Raw genomic sequence first — 20,827 nt, 5'->3', positions numbered from 1 at the left:
GAAAAACCTGATTGTATTGATATAAACAAGTAATGACTCATCTGAGATACAGGAAACAATTCTGAAAACATAAGTACATTTTTAAAGCACACTGAAGATGTTCTTAGAGCAGCTAAGATTCCAAGAGCTTCTAAGTGTAAAATGAGAGCAGCAAGAAGATTTGCAGTAATAATGAGTCAAGTAAGACTGTTAGACTATTTCTGACTAATGAGAAGCATCAAATGATGCCAACTTTGTAAGTGTTTGAAAAAATAATTCTGCACAAATGGTCAATACTAAAAGCCCAGACACATCCAAGAAAAAGTTTTTATAGGATTTATCAATGTGAACTTGTTGCGCATATTAAAAGGCAGTATAAAAATCTCCAAATAATAATGACACACAGCATGAGACCAGAAACATTACACAGAACCCACAAGTGTCTATCTGGATTTTGGGAAGTAAAATACTGTATCGAATGTCATATAAATGCTGTTACAGAAAACAAAAAGCCTGCAACAGCTATGGGAAATGATAGAGAAGAACTGTTGCTTCTTTTGAACTCACAGAGCAATAATGGAATAATTAAGCTAAAAACTGTGGTCTTCTTCAGGGGCGAAGGATATTATTTGAAAAACCAAGGAAAGCTGGGATTTTACTTTCCCCTCCCTCCAAACTCAGCAGTTAGATCACTTTCAAAGGACCAAAGAAAAAAAGGTGAATGGTTTTGTCATTTGAAAGTGAGTTGTTGTCGACCCTGAATTCCCAGAGTTGACGTTTCTGGCACTTGTTGTAGGCATGTTGGCCAAATAATTCCTTCCAAGCAGAGCCCAGTTTCGCCTTGGCAGAAGCACCATATGGCAATGGGTGTCTTCGAGATATAAAGCCTCTTCAAACACCACTGAAGTGCTGCCATTGCCTCTCTCCTTTTAAGGGGGTGTAGCATATGCTATCCTGACTACCTGATTAGCACTACTTAGAGCTAAATAGCAGGAGGACGACCCAGAATGTCAGATTTTACCCTTCTCTTTGGACTGGCATATTCCACAGAGGAAGGCAAAAAGTGAGTGGTCTTACGCATAAAGGATGCAAAGAGATAGCGTCTCTCATCTCTCTTAAAATGATGTTCTATCTCTAAAAGCCCAATCTGTGATAAGTTATGACTCAGTATATTTGATCCATGTTTTCTGAGCAAAATATATATTGGCTGGGGACCATGATTTATTTATTTGGTTGGTAGAAAATAGCCTGGAGTGAAAATAGCCTACACTAGAAAGACGCAATTTTATCTTATTATCTTTTCCTTACGCAAGAAAGAAAAAAAAAAGGTAGTTGAGTCTTCTTCATGCGACCAGAAGTATATTGAGTGTAACAACATTGCAAAAAGATGTGCTTTGTGAAGTCCTGAATATGGTGCACATTTTGTGTTTTGTTTCTAATTGTTTGCTGCATACAAAAGGATAATTCAGTAGGCCAATTCTCCAAATAATCTCAAAGCGACATGAATTCCTTTGCAGAGTGAATGTCTGTAGCAAGTAATCCATGGAAAACAGACAGGCATCTCTTGTCATTTTGGGGCTCTAATCCACTGCCTGGAGCATGAAAATGCTCAAGATAACAAGTGTGGGAATGACCAAAATCAACATTATTTTTGGATTTTATTTTCTTAACAATGCTGTTGGTCAATAGAGTTGCTGAATCTGTCAGATACAATGCCACGGGATTAATGAATTAGGCTCAGGAAGCAGAAGAATTTTTAAAAGAGGAGAGGGGAAAAGCTCCTTCTTTTCCACCGGCGTGTGAATACTAAGGAATGAAAGCAGCAATGCCAGAATTTTCACTCTTGCTTTACCGTAGCACCAAGTCTTGTTCTACATGAGCCTTTACATTTTAATTAGAGCCATACTGACACCCGCATTTGCAACTATGAACTTCAGCTTCAAAGTTAGGAATATTTCCTAACTAGGCACTGACTTATTAGCCAGGTTTGACAACAGAAAATAGATGCTGTGTTCTGTAAAATTCAGAGTGTAGTGTGATCACCTTTGGTGGGATCAGACAACTGATTTTTAACTGAAAAGAAAAAAAAGGAAGGAAGAAATGTCACTTAGATGCTGCAGACACCACAGCACACTGACAGAGTTCTTATGGAAAAGTACAGAGCAAAATAGACAGAGGTCTATTATAGACACTGTCTCTTATGACGACAGTGCTTCGTAAAGGTTGATTTCCAACTTTTCTGTCATTATTGCATGAGGAATGCAATACATGACACGTATCAGTATAAGACACTGCTTTTCAGATTTCATATTAAATCGACATTCAACTCAGAGTAGAAGATTTAATTAACCATCACTCACTGGAAGGGGTTGTTCAGATGTGTGGGAGGGGAGAGTTTCAGTTTGCTTACATGTTTGTATTTACAGCTCTCTAACATATAGAAGACCTCTGGGGATTTTGTATATCCTTTTGTTTAAACAAACAAAACTCTTTATCCGTCTTTATTGCATAAAAATATAAGGTTAAAATAATCAGAAATTTGAAGATTTGGAACACTTTTAAGAATGCTTCAGAGAATCTCCAATGTAATTTATAAGCCCCTCTAGACCTGTGCATGTCTCGAACTGACTGCTGGAGTGGGCTTTGCGAGGAATTTCTTCTGCGGAACCGGAGTAGCGCGGGAGGTGGGGAGGGTGGGAGGGTTGGAGCAACCTTCCCTAACAAGGCTTTAAAAGCTTCAGTGGTAAAGTTATGCTGATGGAGTACTTCGTTACTTGTTTCTAGCTGGGAGCGACCCAAAGAGGATTATGTTTTGGGCAGGAGATGTTATTTATGTGGGTAGAAACATTGTGGTTTGCGTTGTGCTGTTGTTTTTCTAGGGGGACGAACACCTTTTAATTAGAAGCGTAAAATGAAATATTAACAATAAAAAGAAAAAAAAAAAAAAGAAAAAAAAAAAAAAACAGAAAACCTGGACGACGACATAAAATACCTCGTGAAATTTATAGCTCCTTGCTTTTCCCAAGCTCGCTGGAGGTTTCTGCTCCCTCCTCTCATCTCCGCCGCGATGTTTTTTGCTTTTTTTTTCCCTTTGCATGTGTGCTGTGACAGCAGGGAAGGGGGGGTGGGGGTGGGGGGGGGTCGAGCTTCCTTGCGCTCCTATTGTCAGCCGCTCCTGGGAGCGCGGGGAGAGCCGGTGTGCCCCGCGCCTCTCCCTCCATGTGCGCGGGGAGCGCGGGGCTTCCTCGGCGCCGCGCCCGCCCCTCCCGCCCGGGACCCGCCCGCCGCGCGGGGAGCGGGGCGCCCGCCAGCCCCGGCCCGGCCCGGCCCCGGCCCCGGCCCCTGCCCCCGGCCCGCGCCGCCGCCCGCCCGCCGCCGCCCGCATCATGCCGCCCCCCCGCCCGCACGCCACTCGCGCCCGGGGGCTGCCTCCTTTTCCGGCCCGCGGCGTGTGCGTGAGAGGGGCTTGAAGTTACCCCGGAGGCGGCGGAGGAGAGGCGCGGGTCCGGGGCGGCTGTTGGCGGCGGCGGGGCGCGGCGGGGCGCGGCGGGGCGCGGAGCCCACCCCCATCACCTGTTACCTCCGCTCCCCAGGTTGCCTGAAGTTCCCCGGCGGCGCCCGGCAGGACGGGGAGCGCCGCGGCTCCGGCTCGCAGGGACCCTACAGTGGCTGCTGCAGCATGGGCTGGCTCAGGGGGATTGCCTTGCTTTCCTTGGGAGTATTATTAGCAGGAAGAGTGAACTGCCAGCATGTGAAGAATAACGTGCCAAGACTCAAATTATCCTATAAAGGTAAGTCTGTTGTTCTCTCTTATTCTCGGATTCCCGCTCCTCCTTGCCCGGTCACCCTCCCCCCCCCAGCCCCCCGTCCGCTCCTCACCTTCCTCCCGTCTTTCCCTTATCTCTGGAAGGGGAAACTGTTGTATGGAGAAATTTCTGAGAAAATACTTAAAAAAAACACTCCGTGCTCCTGTACCCCGCAGTTTGAGCACAAAGAGTTAGTTGCGTTTGCAGACAGGGACTGGGGATCGTGCTGATCCACGAAGAGTGTTTTCTGCCTTCTGCTATTCCATCGGACTTTACTCTTTAAAACGATGAGCCTGGCCACTCCGCTCATCCCTCGTTCTGGGCACGGAGTGCAGCCCCGGTACAGATCTCTTTCAGACAGCGTGGAATAGATGAAGCTTTATATTTCCCCTTTTTAGGCATGAAATGGTTAATTTTCAAGTCATGAATATTCAGTCTGTAAAAATCTGACAATCAGATGCCTAACATAAGCAGTAGATGGTGGGTTTGCCAAGAAACTATAAACTGAAAGGAGCAGATCAGTCCAGAACAGGGGGAAAGGACTGTTATGCACTGGAAAGCACTGCCTGTGGATGTTGAGTGCAGCGCGATTTATTTGATCTGAGGTTGTGTTTGGTGTAGTCTGATGCGTTTCATTAAAGATCACAGGGAAGGTGTAACTGAAGAAAGAGCTCTGAGATTACGTTTATGTGGAAATTGTGTAATACCACTCACGCTACAATTGTGAGTAATTAACTTTTGTACCATATTGCTAGCATTAAGAGAGGGCTCTGAAGTAGGCAGATTCTTTTCTTCACCAGAGTAGTTCCTCTGTAAGTACATTTTCAGGAGAATGCACAAAATCCGAAGAATATGTAACTGGGACAGAAGACTGAGATGTAGGGGCTGTAGAGCATTGTTATTAAAAGGGTGTGTGTGTGTGTGTGTGTGTGCGCATTTTTCTCAGTAAAGCTGCTTTCTCATAATTCTCAGATTATTGGAGGTTGGGAGAAGGAGCAGCAGCTCTGATTCTGAGGGAAGGGAGGAAAAGTATCACACTACAGTGGAAAAGAGAACATGTGTGTGCACGCCTGGTCAGAGATGTCAATCCCAGTTTACAGTATAGTGGCAATACATCTCTTGCCAGTAGAAACACATTTCCTATTTTTTTTTTCTTTTCATTTTTTTGCATGCTGCAAATAAGAGGGGGAAAGTCCTCTCTGATATGAGGCAGATGTCATTTTAACGCTCCAGTTAAAAAAAAAAAAAAAAAAAAAAAAAAAAAAGAAAAAGAAAAAAGAAAAAAAGATATTAACACCTGCAAAACTTGGATGCATTGCATGCAGTAAATACATGTGCAGAATTTTATTAAAGAATACTCATATGCATATTTGTGTGTGTTTAAACATGAAAGGATTTATGTGAAAAGAAGAGTTAAAGGGGTTCAGAATGTGTTTGTTTAGTTTTCATGAGAGAAGCCATTTCTGTTTTACACAAAATTGAATATTATGAATAATGTAGACTGAAGAAAGCTTCTACCATAACTACATGTCCAACAAAAATCATTAAAAACCTCTTAATTGATTCCAAACTTTCACAATCATGCCTAAACGAAGATTAGTCCATAGAAGCATTAATCCTATAAAAATATCCTGTAAAGGGGTTTAATGGCTAATTAATTATTGTTTATTATTTTTCACCCTTTTAAAGTTTATTGATGGATCAGGTCTGCTCCCCCCACTTGCACAGGCTGATCTTAGAAACCAAAGGATGGCCTAATCTGGTTGGCAGTGGTTTTTTATTCCGATGCTACTGTATCCATATGCACTTTAGCAACATTTTGCTACTCCATTGATTGGTTGCTTTCCAGTTTGAGCCTTGCTGGGCAAAAAGGTCTAATTCTCATTTTGTGAGTATATCAGACACTAAATTTTGATACAAAGCCAGTCCTATATGCACACAACAGGAAACAGAAAGAAGCATTGACACTGTTTTTGTAACTGCTGGGTCGCTGTAAAAAGATAATGAGTTCAAATGCTAAGCAACCCTGCTTCCTCCCTAGCAAAGAAAGTAAACACATGTTTAATTCAAAGCAAGTTAAAGTTAAGTCTGAAGACTTACAGGAATTCTCACTCTGGCCTTTGATTCATATGTGTACTTAATCACATATTTGACTTAAAACATGTGTAACCCTAAAAATCAAATGAGACCACTCACATGCTTAACGTTAAGTACCAGTGTAAATGCTTGGCCAGGTCAAGAGGAGCGTGTTGCATGTGCTGCTGCATTGATCCCTCAGAATAGGGATATCATTATTAGCCAGGGGAAACTAAGCCTTATCAGCTGGTGCTTTTCAAGACAAATTTTCCTTCCAGCCTAGTGCACAGATAAATGTTAACACTTTGGCTAGGAACAGCTTGGAGAGCTGTAGGTATTGAAAATATGTCTTTCAGGCACTCGCTGAATACCTTACATGCTAATATGCATCTCAGGTTATACCTCACTGTTGGGTGGTGCTACATGATTTATCTCTATCCAAACTCCTTGCCATTAGGATAAGAAACTCCCCAGTCACTGATCAGTTCTGCCTCTCTTTAAAGAACTGTGGTTGAGTAAAATAAGACTTATGATATTAAAAAGAATAGGTGGGGTGTAAAGTACAAGCCAACTGACTTCTCTTTTCAGTGGCTGTCATTGTTCTTTAACATGCATGCTTGTTTTTTTTTTTTTTTTATTATTATCTAAACAAATACCTTGGAGCTAATTGTCGGTGCTTTACTTCAAAAGAAAAGCAAGGATGCATTTTAACATCTTGTTTTTCTGACTGCTGGATGTCAAACATGGTTAAAAAGCTCAGGCATTTGCTTTAAAAGTTAGTGAAATGAGTCATGAAGGGTTAAAGCCCTGCCAACCCTGATTTCCTATGGTCACTTGTTTTCAAAGGTCCAGCATTAGCTCTGCCATTTCCCAGGTTGCTGGACAGAAGTTTTGGTGAACTCCCATTTTTGCTTCCTCTTAACTTCTTGTCACTCAGTCTTGTAGCAGATTTAGAAGCATCCTACAGGGCACACTGCAGATAGGAAGGGGAAGGGAAGGTGTGTAAATGCATATATTAAGGCCATGTCTGCGGCCTGAAAAGGTTCTTTCTGTTTATTGTAAAACAGAACTCTGGTTATTTGGCTTACATCACCTTGATTTTGAGTTGTATTAAAGGAAGGAAATTTGAGGAGAGCATTGGGGAAATCCTTGTTCAGCTCAGGTCTGTGGAGAAACTGAACTCCTGTTCAGTAGCTCCAAGCATTTTCCTCTCAGTGCATGGATTGGGAAGGTTTTACAAGGATGATATCTATCTCCTTATTTCACTCAAAGAGAATTAATATGATTAAGGGCCTGATCCAAAGCTCACTGAAGTTGGTAAGTTCTAGATCATAGCCAAACAGCTACAAAACTGAAAGCTCAGCTGAGCCCCTCAACTTCAGAGTTCCTCTATATGTGTCCTTCAAAGATTTTGTGTCTTTATTATAGAGTTAACAAGAAGCGCTATTGTTGACATGCCAAATGTAATGGAATCTTTCCTTAAAAATGTGATGGCTTTTTGTTGTTGTTTTTTTAATTGAACGGGCTTGACTCTCAACACGGCTGTAAGTCTCTATGCTGTGTCACCAGGTCACAGATTGTGTTCAGGAAACTTCTATTGAACAGAGAGTTATCAGAAAGATGGTAACCAAGCTGAGTGTGCAAAGTTTAAAACAATAAATACAGCCTTAACTCCAGATGGATTTTTTTGCATCGTTCATTGTTTCTTATTTTCTTTTGCTGTCCTCTGCATGGGGGGAGGTAATGTCACAAGCAGAGACAGAACCATTGACAGTAACACTTAAATATAAAAATATAAGTCCCAAAAAAGAGTTTCCATTAACAGTTCCCTGACTTACAGATTTTTCCTAAAGCAGCCCCAATTTCTCCACGAGTAAAACTTGTGAACCCAACTTTCTCAAATCCATCTGTTGCATCCTATTTTTCTGCTGAAAATTACTAAATGCTGTAAGTATGTTTTGTAAGAGTACATGTGTGGTTCTTCTTTGTTATTGTTGCTCAATTGGATACATATTACTTGAGAACAAATAAGTGGAAAAGCATTGCACACAGATTTAGCTCTATTAGTCCCTGGCTCAATTTCAAGTCATATTAAAAATAAGTGTTTTGTTTAAAATTGGAGTGATAGTAAGAACTGCTCCGTCCTTGACATGCAGTTGATTTACATCTTTATGTGATGGATTTTTATATGGATGAAATCCTGGCCACAGCGAGAGAAATGGCAAAGCTTCTGTCCGATTCAATCAGTGCAGCACATTGTGACGAGGGAGGAATGACACTGCTCTGAATTACCTGTATGTATGCTAGGGTAAATGTGATACTCGGTTTAGGTTACTGACCTAGTTGGGTTGTAGCTGATGACCTGCTGGTAGGTTTGATTGTGGTTTTTCCTTTCAATCAAACTCAATTCAGTAACTTCATAAATATGGAGAAAGCAGGCCAGAGTGGGAGAAGGACAAGGGAGAGGAACCTCAGCCAGCACAGGCTTTCTTGAGCTGGGACCACTATTTAAGTTTGTCTTAGATTTCAAAGTATCTCTTTAAAAAGCCTCATGCTTAAACTCAGAGATAAAAGTCTCTCTAACATGCTTGAAAAGGAGAAGAAGGGCAACCTAGATTTGGGAAGAAGACTGGGAAGGAAGGCAAGCGTGTAACGCCGTTAGGCTCATCACACTGCTCAGCTTCCACCACTCCTGCACAGGGTTTCTGCATTGCCTGGCACTCTGTGTCCTTACCATTATCTCAGTGCAGGCTGGAAGCAATGAAGACATCAGATGCAGCCATAGATTTTGTCAGAATTTTTTTTTTCTTCTTTCCCCATAAATACTGAGTACTTAAGATAAACTCTGTGTGTTGCTCTACCTTGCCTTGCTTGAGTGGGGTCTTTATGAGACATGGGAACTGTTAGGAGAGACCATAGAACAACCCAAATGAATCTTCCCTGCCTCTGTCATGTCCCACATGCTGAATGTAGGGAAAAGCTGATAAAGAAAATGCCTGAGCTCAGATCTTGCCTATATAGGGAAATTTTCAGCTCACTAATTAGGGCCTGTAACACAGAGTAATTGGAACAAGGAGGGTGAAAACCTAGCCCAACATTTCACTTTGCATTTCCAACTTTCCCATTTAATTCCAGTGGAAAAAGTGGTTTCTGAATTACAGAGCCTGCCTTTTCTGAGAAGCTGAAGTTCTTATAATTCTTTGTGCTGCAGGGATTGCAAATGACTGAATTGTTCATGGCAGGTGCTGTACTGACAGCAATGGACAGTCTGCTTTTTAGCTGTGTACAAGGTGTGCAGCACTTACCCCTGCTTTTTATTACAGCAGCTATAAAAATCTTCTAGCAATCAATTTAAGCATCTGTATTTTCACTGAGTTCAATGGATCTGCTGATACATAAAGTGTTTCTAAAAATCTGCTTCTGTGCTTGAAGTCTTTCTGATCAGGTCTGAAATACCTACCTGTTTGTTTGCTTGCTTGCTTTTTTTTTTTTTTTTTTTTTTTTTTTTTTTTTTTTTTTTTCTTTCTTTTGTATGTATTTATTCCACAAAACTTAGCAGAGCAATATTTAAAATAAGAAACCCAGTCTTTGCAGGTTGCTACAATGTAAATGGATTATTTATGATAATCTCTTCTGAATATGCATCTACATATACAGAAAGAACTTACATGGAGCTCCACCCAAGAAGAAACCACTAAATGATTTGTATTTTCAGTTCCTTCTTTTTGCTTAGAAGTGTGTTTCAGGCTTTATTTAATGCATGGCTGTAATCTGATCCTTTTAATATGATTTAGGTTTGACTAATCACTGGTTCAGTGTACAACCTTTAATGCCCACAACTGGTATTAAGGAGACATCATTTTATTTACTCCTGGGCCACAGGCTTTTTGTCTTACACACACCCAGAAGATAGCAATGGAAGCACAGGTAATACAGAGTTGTTCCAATGTTTTGAACATTTCCTATATCAGTTGAAGCCTGGCTTGCCCCTGAAGGAAAATCATATCTTTACCTGGGGCAGTGCCTGAGTGATGGAGAGGAAAACAAATCCTTCTGAGTGGTGTCAATGGTTGTGACATTTTCCAGTTGTTTGAAAGCTAAAAAGGATAAGGCTGTCTTCAGGCTCCCACACGTTCATTTTTTTTTAAGGAAATATGTGGGGTAGACCCCGTCAGTTCTATGTCAGAATTTTAAATGGAAGTTCTGTAGCTCATCCTGGTGCACTTGTTAATTAAGGTTACATGTGAAAGTTGCTGCTGGTGTTGTACTGGGGCTGGTGGGCGATTCAGCAAATTCCTTCCCTTGCAGGATTAAAGCTCCCTTCAGGAATGTCTGCAAGTTCACGGTCCTCCCACATAAAGCCTTCATATAGGTTAGCTGCTCTCTTGCAGTAACAGCTGTGGATGTTGAGAATAACTGCGGGGATCGTACATTTACTTGACTTTTCCTATTTTTTTCCAAGTGGGACAGTGCACAAGAGAAAGGGATGGCCACAGCTGTTTAGAGCATCAAAAATCTTAAGAGTGCTGTAGCCTTTCTCCTGCACAGTAGGAGTTCTCTGCGGTATCTTTCTCTCTCTTTTTGACTGACTGTGTCAGTCACATTAAGCTCTTGTTACTGTCAATGGGTGGAGAGGGGAACCTCTAGAGAGCTAATCTTAGGCTAGGCGCGCTGAATGAGACTTTAAGGGCGCACATCACTCTTCAGCGACTGGAAAGGAAATTAAGCTCCTTGTTCATTCATTTAGTTTTTTTTCTTACTCAGGAGGAGGATATCAAAAGAAGGTACCAGTTAAATGCTGTGGAAGAATTTAGGCTGTGTCTTGATCTCAAAACAGCCAAATTTGAGAATGTGTCTCTGTCCAAATGAGCATTTAAAGCTGTTAAAAATCTGACTATCTACACCTACGTATGCCCTCAGTTTCTGATCTGGAGGTCACCTGCGATTCGATGTAAATTTGCATCAAACCTTCAGTCACAGAGAGAAATATACAGTACTACTAAATTCTTCATTGTTCTTAAAACAATTCCCTAACTTACATTTCCCATGTTTCTCCTCCTTAATAAGCTTGTTCCAAATCCAATGACACATGCTGCAAGTGACTGTCTGGGGCTGCAGAGCTTTACTAATTTAATAGCTTAATCATTCAGAGCTTTCAATAAGCTGTCCCTGACCAGTTCTACTACTTTCTGAAGGTTTTTAAACTTTAAATAAAAAAATTTTCAAGACCCAATTTTTTATAAGGTGGTTTGTACATAAATATGCAAATGTGCATGTACAATCTAAAGGGCAGGTGCCCGAACACTCAGTCTTCCCTTTTCAGTTGACCTATTTCATTACTGAGTGCAGGATGAAACATAATTTAGGTTCATTTCTAAAAATTCTAAGTTTGACTTACACTTTTGGGGATTCTTTTCTCACCTTGGTGATTGCAAATTCTCCTTGAGCTGGACTCATCTACAGAAATCCGTGCAATGTGTGAGCATTACTTTGTGTCACATCTCATTTTAATCCTTTGCTGCTTGATAGCCAAACATGGCAAAGTCAAAAGTTTTTAACATTCTTCTAATGTTTTAAAATTGTTTGACACATGTTGGGCTGCTTGCTTATCTCTCCAGCTGAATGTTGCAGAAACATTAGAAGTGAGCAGTCAAATAAAATTCTCATCTCTTATAAATATTTTCGTGCAAAGTTGGATCTTACAGGGAACAATTTGAGGAATGAAGTAGTTATTTGCTTTCAACTTGTGCAAGGAAGAAAAAGAAAATTCTCCTTTACTCTCCACTCTAATGAAGCAAAGCTCATGTTGGTTCTGACGGCCCCTCTTGGCTCCTTTTGAAATTCCAGCCTTGTGTGAGAAAAGGACACAAAAAAGCTCTGTGAGATAATTTAAAGGATTTAGAGCTGCCTTTCAAAGGGGAGGGGTTGGTGGCCTTTTCTAGAGGCAACAGAGGATAAATACAGCTCACAAGCATCCAAAAGAGCTGCAGAGAGTGCAGGATACAGCTTTCATCAGCAGCTGACACCGGAATAGCTATCCTTTGGTATACACAGATCTGACACCTGGCACGGAACATACTGAGGTCTCTTAAGATGAAGGAAAGATTCGAAGGTGTTAATGTTAGTTTTACTTCCTTTATGGATTTCCCAGTGCAACTTTACTACTTTTTACATAAACATGTAGTCTAAAATGGCTCTGACTCCTGGTAGAGCTCTTTTTCTCCAAACACAACAAAATTCATATCAGCAATGATGAGTGTTGGTCTGTAATACCTGTAGGTTAATCTGATCTCATCCCCATCATGCAAGTCAGTGTATACATCTCTGTTCTGCTAGCCCTATATGATAGGTATAACATTCTTTCAGTTAATGGGAAGGGCAGCAGAAATATCTTTTTGTGGATAACAGTAAGAAAATTTTATCTTCCAGATTACTTTCTCATCTTCTTCACTAATACAGCAAATGAACAGCTACATCAAGACTTCTTGTTTCAGCTGCTTACGAAGAACAATATAAATGAATTTCTGAATTGCATGGTCCGGAAATCACTTTATTTTTAAATTGCTGCTCTTCCAAGATGTGTCAGAGACCATCAAGTGAGAGTAAATGTAAATTCAGACGTACAGGAAGGCATGTTAACATTTTAAAAGAACCCTTGTTGTCACTTATCTGAAATGTTCTAAACATTAACAAGACAGTATTTGAAGGATGTCGGTTGTGCAGTTATCAGTACGGTAACCCTTCCCCCACATTGCTGTTCAAAATATGAATCCTCAGTCATACATACTGTAGTCATAATAACTGACCTCAAAGAATTGGGCAAGCAAGATTTCATCTCATGAGAAAAGATTTAGAAATTTATAAAATTTGAAAGAATATTCCATATAACTCTTCTTAAAGGAATGTTTTGAAAGTAAAAATAAGAATGACTGTTGGACATTTTGGTTTTCTTTGCAGCTTGAGTATAGAAAGCAAAATTTACATAAATTTATCATTCTAAACTTTTCAGATTTTCCCAGACCCTTTTTCCATCTGTGATGTTTTACTCCGTACAGGGAACAGTAGTCTACTGAGTATTTTACTTCCTTTTCTGACATCCCTTTTCAATTTTGCGTCTTTCATCATTCTTCTAACACCCATTGCAACTCTTTAGTGGACAACAGTCATGCAAATTAGGAAAGTTTTTTTAGCCTCACCCACAAGTGGAAGTTGGAGGTTAACAGAAACCCAACACCATGGCTGAAGGTACACAGGAAATCTGCACTGTAACAGGAATGAAAGAAAACACCATAAATGTGAAATCCTATTAATTCTTTGGCTCTTCTCTGTCAGCTTCTTCACCTCAAAGTGATATTAAGTAATCTCATGAGGAATTGCTCAAGGTCAGAGACTTGCTGTGCTTATTCAGCATTGTATCCACTCTCAGAATAATCTCATTAATGTATATATTCAAAATTCAGCCAGAATTTAGTTTTGATCAACATACAAAGACCTTATGGGTATATTAAAGTCATTACAATATTATATTCACAAATCTATTTGTTTGTAACATGAAACAAGTGCCTTTTATCCAGAAAGGCCATACAAATTAATGCAATTTAGATATTCTAGATGGTTCTATGTAGGATAACTTTACAATATTTTTTGGACTTTCTACCTTTATTTCACACTAAACACACTGTGAAGGTGATTACAGATGGCTTCATCTGAAGAAAAGGAACTTTTATGTTTAGTCTTTGCAATTCTGTCTACAGAAGTATGTGAGAGCTTGCAAGAACCTGGCCCGGTTCTTTAAGTTTAAACTAGACCTCTCCTTTTTACTTTTGTAACCATAGCAGAAAATCAACTTTAAAAACAAAGGGAGAGTAAGATAATGCTTTTTGTGTGTGTGTGTGTGCTTATCAGACAAAACTAAAAACCTTTAGACACTTCCCTTTCCACTCAGTCCGAACATATCTTAACAGAGGTGTCTAATACTCCTCTGCCCTTACATGCATATGTGCTTACCAAGAGATTCTGAACTCTAAACTTCTTTTTCTTTCCATACACAGTCCTTTTTCTCACTCTTCATGCCCCATGCTTTCCAGCCATCTCCAGGAGAAGTGCATCCCTTCTCTGTCACTGGGGAAATATTTGCTAATCAGCTCAGTCAGATATAATTGCCTGTCATTTGTGACTCGCTCATTGGAAAACTATAGCCTAACAGCCTTAGTTCAAATCTCATAATGAGGATTAACTGCTATAATAAATTCAGAAAGGGAATTATGCATCTCCATAAGATTCCTAAAATAAATAAGAGATCGCCTGTTCCCTCTGTCAGCCTGGCCTCTGTGAAGATAAAATTGGTTGTTTGTACATTCCACGTATCTTGTATGGGACATGTAAATTTTATCATTAGTGAACTAACACGAGGAATTTCTTTGCTTTGCTTTTATGCTTTCTCATGCCACTTACATGATGTCATGGTTGCTTTGAATAACATTCTTCTTCTACAATAGAATACCGATTTTCATGCTATTAATTAAGAAATACAGAAGAGACACATACATGGTTTTGGTGAGGCAAAATTCTGTAGTTTGACTTGTTAGACTAAGATATCTTATCAAAGCATATTGTTTGTATTGGTTTGGTGATGCTAGAAAAGCTAAATTCAGTTCTGGAGGCTGCCATTCATATCATCAGAAACCAACACAAAAGATTCAGTTTACTGAAGTAAAGAAACTTTTGCATTTGCCTTCTCATTATCAAATCTCATGTGTACTATTAATCTATATTAGAAATTTTAAGCTATTAACAATTATCCTAATGTAAATCAAATATAACTTCATTAAATGATTGTGTCTGCAGTGGTGCAAGAGAGAAGGGAATTAGACCACTGATACTGCTAATTGACATTGCTCCAAAGAGAATGAGGACAAGACTGAGCAACACACCTTCCATATTTTAACATGATTTGCATAGATGAGTCTATAAGCAACTTTTTAAAGGACATTTCTCGTAATTGCCATTCTCTTAAAACTGTTTTCTGTCAGTGTGTAGGAATATGACAAATGCTGAATTTTGTTTCACTGGAGGTTCACCACCATTACTATGCATACAAACTATTTTACCTTATGCCAGACATATGGTAGTGATCAATGTATGTAAATTGTATGAGGAGAAGTGAAATATGACTTTTTAGGCTAGGAAGCATGTACTTGTTTCTGGTTATAAGACACTGGAACTTTAATTCTTATAACAAATTTTCTTTGAAAATAAAAGCTAGTGAGCAGGAAGAGTAGCAATAATTTTTGATAATCACCATGAAGGGACAATACTGTCCTGAGCAGAGCAACTCAGTTAGACTCTTTGGACATCAGGATTTAGCAGAGAATTGCTTGCATGTGCCAGCCAAAAGATGAACATGTGGTGTGCAGAGATGAAGAGATGAGCTGCTATGGGTCCACTTTTTAGTGAGTCCATACCATGGGCTCAGCAGCACAACTCCAGTTTTTCCAAACATAATGTTTTAACAGAAAGGTATATTCTGTGCACTTTCATCCCTATACATCATGTTCGTGCATCCATCATGCATCCATCATGAAATTCAACCTATTCTAAAAAATCAGGTTTTCTTGAGAGTTTGAGTTGTTTTGTTGGATACTGACTGATGGAGAAAAAAAACACATAGCTTAAATCAGTTCTGCCTTTCAAATACTTTTCAAAATTGCTCTCTCTCAGCCCATCCTTGAGAAACTGATTCTAATTTTGTGACAAAAAATGCATTCACTTTTTACTCAAGTTTTTTTTTTTTTTTTTGTTCTCGTTTCTTTTTCTTCTTTTTTTTTTTTTTTTTTTTTTTTTTTTCTATTTCATATTCAGTATTGCAGAGTAAGAAACTAATCTAGAGTCTGACAGGCCTTTATTCTAAGGTATTGTCATATTCTTCAATCTGAACTGAAAATGGACAGATCACTGGCTTTCATAAATGTGCTGAGAAGCTGTCAAAGCTCTTATTTGCATGTGAATGGTCAGCTGAGATATGAAGAGAGATATGTAAATAATTCTGCAGCTACCTCCTGACAAAGATTGTTGCATTTCAAAGTGCTGTGAAAAGCAGTACCATAAAACTTTAACCTATTCACAGGTATGGAAACTCCCATGCCTTAAATAGATTTATTGTAATGATGACCATTTGGGGAAAAGTGAATCTTACAAAGCAAGATCAAGTCTTCCACAACTATACATTTTCTGCTTCTTTTAATATTAAAAAAAAAAAACAACCTTTTCTTAAACCTTAAACCTTCTCTTCCTCCCCAAGGGGGGAGGGGGGAGAAGAATAGAAAGAAATAATAAAGAAAGAACAAGACCTGAGAGGTAAGCAGATATAGACTTTCACTGAAGAACCAGAGGAAGGAATGGAAGGAACGTAAAGGATATGAGTATTATTCTGAATCGTGTCTGTTAGTGCCTATTCCAAGAGACATTCAAAATAATTCATTATTTGAATCTGGTTTACAAACCACTCAGCGTTTCACTATTCTCCACTGTTGCACTTCAATATGTGTTTAACTGGGTAGGATAGGTAGATGGTTTAGTTTAATGCTAAACATATCCTTCAAAAGGTGCAGTTCTTCATGCATGCAGTGGAGCAAAATAAATGAAAATAAGACAGTAGAACAAGGAACATGGAGTAAAGTAAAAATCTTAATAGGCTCTGTGCCAGACAGTTTTCTATATGTTTTATTGTACTTTGTGTCTGCATAGAATTGGCATGTGTATATATGGAGAGAGAAAGATTTACTAAGCCTTTCATGCCTGAAACAGCTCCAAAAAGTGTGATTAGGCAGGCACAAATGGTTCCAAAGTAAAGTTCACCTCAGAAAGTGCTGTGAATTATGTACCTACCTGTTAATCATGAGATAACGTGGGACTGTTGCTGTAGTTTACCGAGCAATAATCATTTTCCTTGATATTATTTTGTAGTTTCCATCTACGTACCTCAAAATACCATGATGTGTTTTATTCCAGCTCCATAATTCAGTAAATAGTTCGTGTCACCCCTGTAATCATTTATAGCACACATTTTCTTTCTCAAAAAGATTCCGTGCACTAATTTGATCTGGTTAAATTATGCTGAAAAGGATTCACAGAAACAAAGTTATGGAATTTCATTCACTGAATTTAGAAAGGGCAATTATTCAAAGGCTCTGGGATTTGCCAAATCACACTAATATTCCTGTAACAAAATGTGATTTGTCTGAGTATTTATGAGAAGATTAAAAATGAAAATAAAAGAACTGATGTTACAAACTCCTACTCACACGAGTAGTGCAACTGATTTTAATATACATGGCACTCTGGCGTGAAGTGCCCTTTTGGGAGGCTTTATACGTTCTCCTTCACATGTGGAATAATAATCCATAAAAAAACAAGCAATTATTTGGAACACTTGAAACTGTTGAGCTTTGCCCAGTTAATGGGAAGAAATGAGGCAAACGCTATTCAAAATGTTGTTCTGTTTCCAACTTAAATAGTTTTTATCCAGTAACAGTCTCTCTTGATTCTACTTATGCCATAAGATCCACACTGCTCTAAAATACCACAAGAAGAGCATTCTTTGCCTTGTTGTGTTTTGGAACATCCTCATGTCGAGCGGGACACAAAAATGTCAAGTGAAGTCTCCACAGCAACTCTGGCTCAGCCTGGTGGATCTTTGAGTCATTTTTAGGATATGTATAAATGTCAATTAAATTTTTTTTTTTAAAATGTCAAAGCAAGTTTAAACTTAGTTTGTGAGCAGTGGAGTACATTGTGTCTTACTTTATCTCAGTTTTCCCTTCTAAAGGCCTTTCATTTCAAATATTCTATGTAGAATTCTGTGTACATAACATAGAGCACAAATTAGATACAAGTCAACCTTGAAGCTGTTCCACTGATTTTAGCACAGTAACTTTAGATAAGTAATACTTAAGTCTTGCAATAGATTTTCCATAATGAAATCGTTCTGTTTCAGTAACCATTCCCATATCTTTCTGAAGAGGTCACAGTCTTGTGGAAACTTTTGTCTGTTACTGGAGCATTGCTTACTCACTATAGCTATAGCTTGAGGCACTTTGAGTGAAAGTTGCTTCTGCCTGCTTCTCACATGAGCTCATATGAAAGGACCTAAGAGCTCTTCTCCACAGTGGAAGACTCCAGAGCTGCTTTCCTGCCACTCTAAATAGCTGCTAACACTAGCGGATGGGTGAAGAATCCCTGCTCCTTTTCAAACATCAGTCTGACAAAGTGGGCCTGCAAGCAAAGGCCATGTGCTCCCTCACTCCAGATGTATTTTCAGAGGTCCCTTGGAACACTTTTCAAAAGAGCAAGAGCAATATCAACTCTTAGATTTATCAGATGTATTTTACAGTGAGGGTGATGAGGCACTGGAACAGGTTGCCCGGAGACATGGTGGATGCCCTGTCCTGGAGATATTCAAGGTGAGGCTGAATCGGGCCCTGGGCAACCTGATCTAGCTGTGCATGTCCCTGTTCATTGCAGGAGAATTGAACTAATTGACCTTTAAAGGCCCCTTCCAACTCTAAGGATCCCATGATTCTATGATTCTATTCATTTACGGAGACATTTCTGTTACCCAAAAAATTATTGTGGCCTATGTGATCACATCTTAAGAAAATGCAGAAAGTCTCAAATGCAGTAGAGTGTGGTGGAACAGTAACATTTTTCATGTTTTGTAACAGATATACATTTAAAGAAGGAAATAAAAAGAATGCTTTCTATTAAAAATAGGAGTGGAAACAATTTGTGGCATAAAATCCAATACGAAAAACATTTACTTTACTGATCTCTGGTGAAGGTGGCTATGAAGCCTTTCACTAGGCTGGAATGGCACATCAATTTCATTAGGGTTGTTACTTAAACTGCATCAACAATCAGTACAACCCACAGAGTATTTCCCTAGTTAACAGGTATGTGCTGCTGTGGAACAGCGGCGTCCTAACACTTCAGTAGTGCTAGCTGATATTAGAAGGTAGAAAATGCATTATATAGTAATATATACACAAAAGATTTGTATCTGTCAAGGAGATCACTTACTGTAAGAAAGTCTATGATCCTGTTCACTTGATAAATAGAGGATGTGCAGGCATCAGACGTGTGTAACATTGCCAGCCAGCAGCAGGGTATGTGGAATATACATCCAACATGAAATACTCCTTCATTTGCCTTGCTGAACTGAAATCAGAATTTTTTTCCCACCCAACTGTTTGTTCCGATGGGGTATGGGGCATATCTGAGTTCAGTCTATCCCTCCACTGAACTAAGGGAACAAACTTTCTAAAGTCTGTGAATTCTGAGTGTGTCTTTAGGTGCATGTATGCATTTACCTACATAACATACACAAACATAAAGATATTTACATAACCATGCTTGGGCCAGATTCATAAATAATGCAAAATTACACCACACCCTGCTGCAAGTTATTTTTAGCACTTCCTCAATGTGAATGTCTAATTCAACATTAAGTTTCAAAATAATGAATGATGTGTTTTATGTTTCACTGCGTATAAACATTTTCATTGCATAGTAGATGATTTAAGTGTGAAAGGTCTTGCATTCCTAAAGCTGCTACAGAATGTGGGTGGGAGGTGGATCTTTTCTCCTTTGCTTATACCAGGAAACAAAGAGTATTAGTATTTGTCATGAAGTTTCATCAAGACAGTGTTAACATTACTGGAAGATACACGTGTATGCTGTGGAGAGTGACAGCTTGATTACAGTAAAAATATCAGGTGCTCTGAAAACCAGGACATTGGCTTTAGTATTTATAAAGGGTGTTAGCAGTGCTGGTATTGAAACTACCTGATCATGAGCCTTCTACAGCCATCAGTGAGGCCAGATATAAAGGAGATCAATTGTCACTTAAAAAAAAAAAAAATTCTTCAGGTGTAACTTGAGAGCTATTAGGAACTATGTCTTCTCTCATCTTCTTTCTTTAATCATCCACAGCTGGTCATCAGTAGTCACTGCATGGTACTGGTTTTTGGTCTGGCTGGATATTGCTGTTCTAATGTTCCACCTCCAAGACCAGCCTGGAAATTTCTCCACCAGTGTCAAGATTTATATACAGTTCTGTCTCCAGGAATAAAATGATCCCCAGATATACCTGCTAAGGAACAGCAAAACTCAGCCAGTAAGAAATGAAATGACCATAAAGAAAGATTATTTCTTTTCTTGCAGTCTCCCTATGTTTTAAACTGGAAGCAGAGTGGAATTCTATCCTTACATGCATTAAAAAAAAAAAAAAATAACAGAGCTGTTTCTAACAAAAACATTACTCATGCTAGTATCATAGCCTTAACTTTACATTTATTGGCATAAAGGCTAACTTATAAAGCTATGTGGATGTTTGCCATATGCAAATCCATCCATCCATAAATCAGTGTACAGACTGGAGACTGCACAGCTGAAGCGACTGTAATGGTAAATGAAACCTTTCACCACCAGGTCAAATGCAGTTCAGCATATGTAGTAAATGAAAAGCACTATCATACAGGAATTGATTTGTGGTGTGTGTGAAATGAGTGAGTGACCAGTTCATGCTGCTTCATTCACCACTACAACTGGCACTCCAGGTTTGAACTGGCACGTAAGAGCTGAGCTGCAACAGCAAAGTGCTGAAGCAACCTGGCTGATGGTTGCTCTCTCTAAGTCATGCATAAACAGAGAATTTGCCTTGTGGGACTGTCTGGTAGTGTATTACAAAGATTAAGCAGGCGTTTTCCATCAAAATGAATTGTCAATGAAAAAGGAAGTTTCCATTTAATCAAAATTTTCCACCAGTTCTATCCAAATGAAAACATACTTTGGATCATTGCACTGCTCTACAGCACATGATTTTGCACTCATCTGACATTAAACTGTGTGTGAACAGGGTTACAGCAAAGTTTATAAGAACTTCATGTGGTTTAGGTGTTTGCTTTCCC

The 20,827-nt window shown here is 39.2% G+C and overlaps 1 protein-coding gene across 1 annotated transcript in view; it reads left to right on the top strand.

Moving 5' to 3' along the window:
• Nucleotides 1–2,800: 2,800 nt before the first annotated feature.
• Nucleotides 2,801–20,827, top strand: part of SEMA3A (semaphorin 3A) — a gene marked incomplete at its 3' end in the record, with an annotated part of 166,877 nt that continues 148,850 nt past the window's right edge. The window contains exons 1-2 of the mRNA XM_079545666.1: nucleotides 2,801–2,813; nucleotides 3,573–3,770. Of these exons, the coding sequence (XP_079401792.1) occupies nucleotides 3,659–3,770 (112 nt within the window). The 5' untranslated portion in view covers nucleotides 2,801–2,813; nucleotides 3,573–3,658. The remainder of the gene's footprint in view (nucleotides 2,814–3,572; nucleotides 3,771–20,827) is intronic.

Source organism: Tetrao urogallus (assembly GCF_951394365.1).
Source record: "Tetrao urogallus genome assembly, chromosome: 1".
NCBI lineage: Eukaryota > Metazoa > Chordata > Aves > Galliformes > Phasianidae > Tetrao > Tetrao urogallus.
The sequence above is the reverse complement of the archived record's forward strand: the minus strand, read 5'-3'. Positions and strand labels throughout refer to the sequence as shown.